Source organism: Hipposideros armiger, unplaced genomic scaffold (genome assembly GCF_001890085.2).
Source record: "Hipposideros armiger isolate ML-2016 unplaced genomic scaffold, ASM189008v1 scaffold_27, whole genome shotgun sequence".
Taxonomy (NCBI): Eukaryota; Metazoa; Chordata; class Mammalia; order Chiroptera; family Hipposideridae; genus Hipposideros; species Hipposideros armiger.
The window spans coordinates 620,214-623,897 of NW_017731377.1; the positions used below are offsets into that span (position 1 = coordinate 620,214).

At 36.8% G+C, this 3,684-nt stretch overlaps 1 protein-coding gene across 1 annotated transcript in view; it reads right to left on the reverse strand.

Moving 5' to 3' along the window:
• PBK (PDZ binding kinase) overlaps positions 1–3,684 on the reverse strand; it is a 12,371-nt gene that overhangs the window by 2,890 nt on the left and 5,797 nt on the right. Inside the window, exon 3 of the mRNA XM_019636112.1 lies at positions 2,302–2,395. Within this exon, the coding sequence (XP_019491657.1) occupies positions 2,302–2,395 (94 nt within the window). The remainder of the gene's footprint in view (positions 1–2,301; positions 2,396–3,684) is intronic.

The following is a 3,684-nucleotide window of genomic DNA, read 5'->3' on the forward strand; positions in this document are numbered from 1 at the left end:
GACACCCTCCCCCATTCTGTCTCACTATGCTGTTGCCTACTTCCTATCCCCCAGCTTCTCAAGACTGGAACTGGCTTTGGAAGGGACTAAAGCAGAGGGTCTTTAGTTTGAGGTTTACTGGCGTAGCTGAATACCTGTGAACCATACAGGAACACAGTAATGCATGACCATATGCATACTATTGGGTTGTCAGAAAAATCATGACGTATTTTTCTGTTTTTTTTTGTTACAAAAATGCGTCATGACTTTTCCAACAACTCAATAAATGCTTGATGAGTTTTCACATGTGTATATATACCTGTGTTATCACCATCTAGAACATTTCTGGCACCTGCAAGACTTAAGACATCGTTTAAAAAAAGAAAACTTCCAGATAATTAAGAATAAAATAAAGGGCCGGCCGAGTGGCTCAGTTGGTTAAGAGCTCGCTCAAGAGGTTGAGCTCTGAGCAGCAGCGGTTCAAGTCCCGGCCCGAGCTGAGCAGCCGCTGAGCTGCCAACAGGTGGCAGGATGGCTCAGCGAAAAAAATAATAAAAATAAAAATAAAATAGACAAAAATGAAAAAAAAAACTCAATAGAAGTATCAGAAAATAAAGTTGGAAAAATCTCCCAGGAAATAGAGCAAAGAGACAGAGAAAATAGGAAAACCAGTCCACCCCCCCCCAAAAAAGTACATCACAGATCTGTCCAGTAAGTTCAACATCCAAATAACAGGAGTTCTAGATAATGAACAGAAAAATAGGGGTGAGAATTATCAACGAAGTAATTTTTAAAATAATTTCTCAAAAATTTAAGAACAGGGATTTTCAGAATCCAAGAGGCCCAGAGCCGTGCATGTCGCTGTGAAATTTCAGAACACTGGTGACAAATAGATCATACAACCTTCCAGGGCAGTGGGAGGAACAGGTTACATAAAAAGAATCAGCACTCACAAAGGCTTCAGAATTCTCAGCAGCAAACACTGCAAGCTAACAGACAATGGAAAGATGTCCTCAAAATTCTGGAGGAAAATTATTTCCAAACAAGAATTCTAACCCAGAAAAGCTAAAAAGGCCCTTCAAGTATGAGGGTAAAATGAAAACATTTTCAAAAATGCAAATTCTCAAAAATGTATCTCCTGTCCACCTTTTCATGGGGAGCTACCAAATGTCCTCAAACAAAACAAGATGTAAACCAAGAAATAGTAAGACATGAGGTACAGAAAACACAGGATTCGATTCACCAGAGAACCAAAGGAAATCTCCAGGTTACCAAGATAGGAAAATCCCATGCTGAGGGCCACGTTTCGAGGAGTGATAAGATCAGGCAGGAACAAGCTATTTTTCAGTATCAGCCATATAAATTTTGATTGTTATATATAGTATAATTTTGTTAACACACTTTACATTTTAAAATATTTTTTAAGGGGAAAAAAATGAGGCTAACCATGAACCTATGAGAATTTTTTTCTTTCAAAATAAGACAAGTTTTTAGACACTAGTAAAGAATGATCATAAATAACATACAAACACACAAAGAGGTGTTTAAACTGCAAAAATGCTTCAAGAATACCCACTTACACATAATTGCTATATTATTCTCAATTCATTAGATTTTTAGTAAAGGAAGCATTTCTATTTAGAAACAATATAAACCTAACAATATGCTGTGTTGGACTAGGCCAGCTGATTCCAAGAACTCATAAGGCACACATATTGACTTGGTTGTTTTCCACTTAATTAACATGAACCTAAGTATAGAGTATGAGTAAAAGAAACAACTTAAAAAAAATGTGTTTGTTGACAATATTAATAGCTATTAGCATCAATTCTATTTCATTTTTCCTTTAACACAATTTTCCTACATTAAAATCATATATTCACCTTTCTTACTTAACAATGATGACAAACAAATAAAAACTTTACTTCTTTTAGAAGAGTATCTTGAGAAGGCAACTCTCCAGATAGAAGGGATTAACAGTCACTGACATCTCCCAACTGGAGTCCTCTTTGAGGTTTTCTTATTGAGAATCCTTCATCATTCCCACACAGGAACCCCTTTCCCTTCCCATACAAGCCAAGGAAAAATTATAAGGTAAATTACTGCTCCTTTAATAATCCATCAGGTGGAAACTAGCAGGAAAGTATACCAGACAGAGCTCTGGTGAAGTTATAAAAGGTTTTAGGACTGGAATATAGCAGTCAGGTAGGATCAGGAACACACCCTAATCTAAATATTTGAATTTTCACATTCCTTTTTGTCTCCAACTACAGTGGAAGTACAATTCCATGTAAAAAGGTTAATATGAAATCTTATACTCACCTTTTCATAAGATAGACATTTACCCCTGTGCCAAAGCCAAGTTTCTGCATAAACGGCGAGGCAGGAATATTTAAACATGGAGTTGAACATAATGCTATAAATGTCAAAAACAGAAATAAAATTAGTATTTAAAAAGACCTCTACAAATGCAAACTAAAATTCTCAACATATTATTAAGAGTAGAGTATTGCCATAATTTTTTGGAGAGCAATTTGACACTATCCTAATTTTAAATGGATACCCCTTGACCAAGTCTATTTTTAGAGCTCTATCTTATAGTAACACTGAAGCAGGGATCAGTAAATGGCTTGTTTTTGCATGGCCCATGAACTGAGAATTGCTTTTTTAAATTGGTAAAAAAGAGATAAAAAGAATACGCAACAGTGGCCCACAAAGCCTAAACTATTTACTATCTGGCCCTTTACAAAAAGTTTGCCAAAAGCCATCATACATGCACATGCTGCACACATATAAAATATTTGAATACTGGGACTCACTTTGTGGCTGTAGAAAACAAACAAAAAAACCTAAGTATTACTAGTCATAATTACAGTATATATTACAGAGCATTATACAACCATTTTCAAAGACGAGACAGGAGTCCTACTTTTCCTAATGAATAATCAACTACTCCTGGAACTGCCATCTAGAAAACTTGACAAAATACAACCGTTTTCAGATATTTGACAATAAGTACAGCAGGGTTGTGATCTTTGAGAAACAAATGAGGTGAGCCCTATCATTGCCCTAACTTACTGCTTTAAGGTGGTTTCCAGGCCACGCCACAAACAAACACAGCCCAGAGGTCTTGTCAAATTGAGGCAGAGATCGGAGATCAAGTAGAGTTAGGTAGCTAGAATTCGTGGAGCACAGAACTAAAAGAGGGAGACAAAGTTAGGGAAAAAGCTCCAGAGATCTGAAAAGAGGTCTCCCCTTGAACGTTTGGGAAGTATTTATCTGCACATACAATGGGCAGAACTTCCCAAAGCTGGGGCAACCACTAAACACAAGCAGTAGGCTAAACAATTACCTGACATCACACAGGTCTAGGAATAGCTCACTTACAATCAGCAAGAGTGTGGTAAATCTGTAACACACAGGGCATTGAGTTAAGTGCTCTAAAGGGTCATGACTTAGTACAGCTAAATTTTAGCCCAAGGAAAAAGTATACAACAAAGCCTAAAGCAAGCCTCAAAAGAACAAGCTAATGTGCAGGAAACTAAACTGCAGGTAGAGCAGAACAAAATCACACATCCTTCAAAGGTATAACAAAGTTCAGCACGCAACAATGTAAAACGTCCAAGATGGCCCATAACAGAAGAAAGGTAAACCAATAGAAACATACCATAAAATGACAGTGATATAGAAGCAGCAGATAAAAAT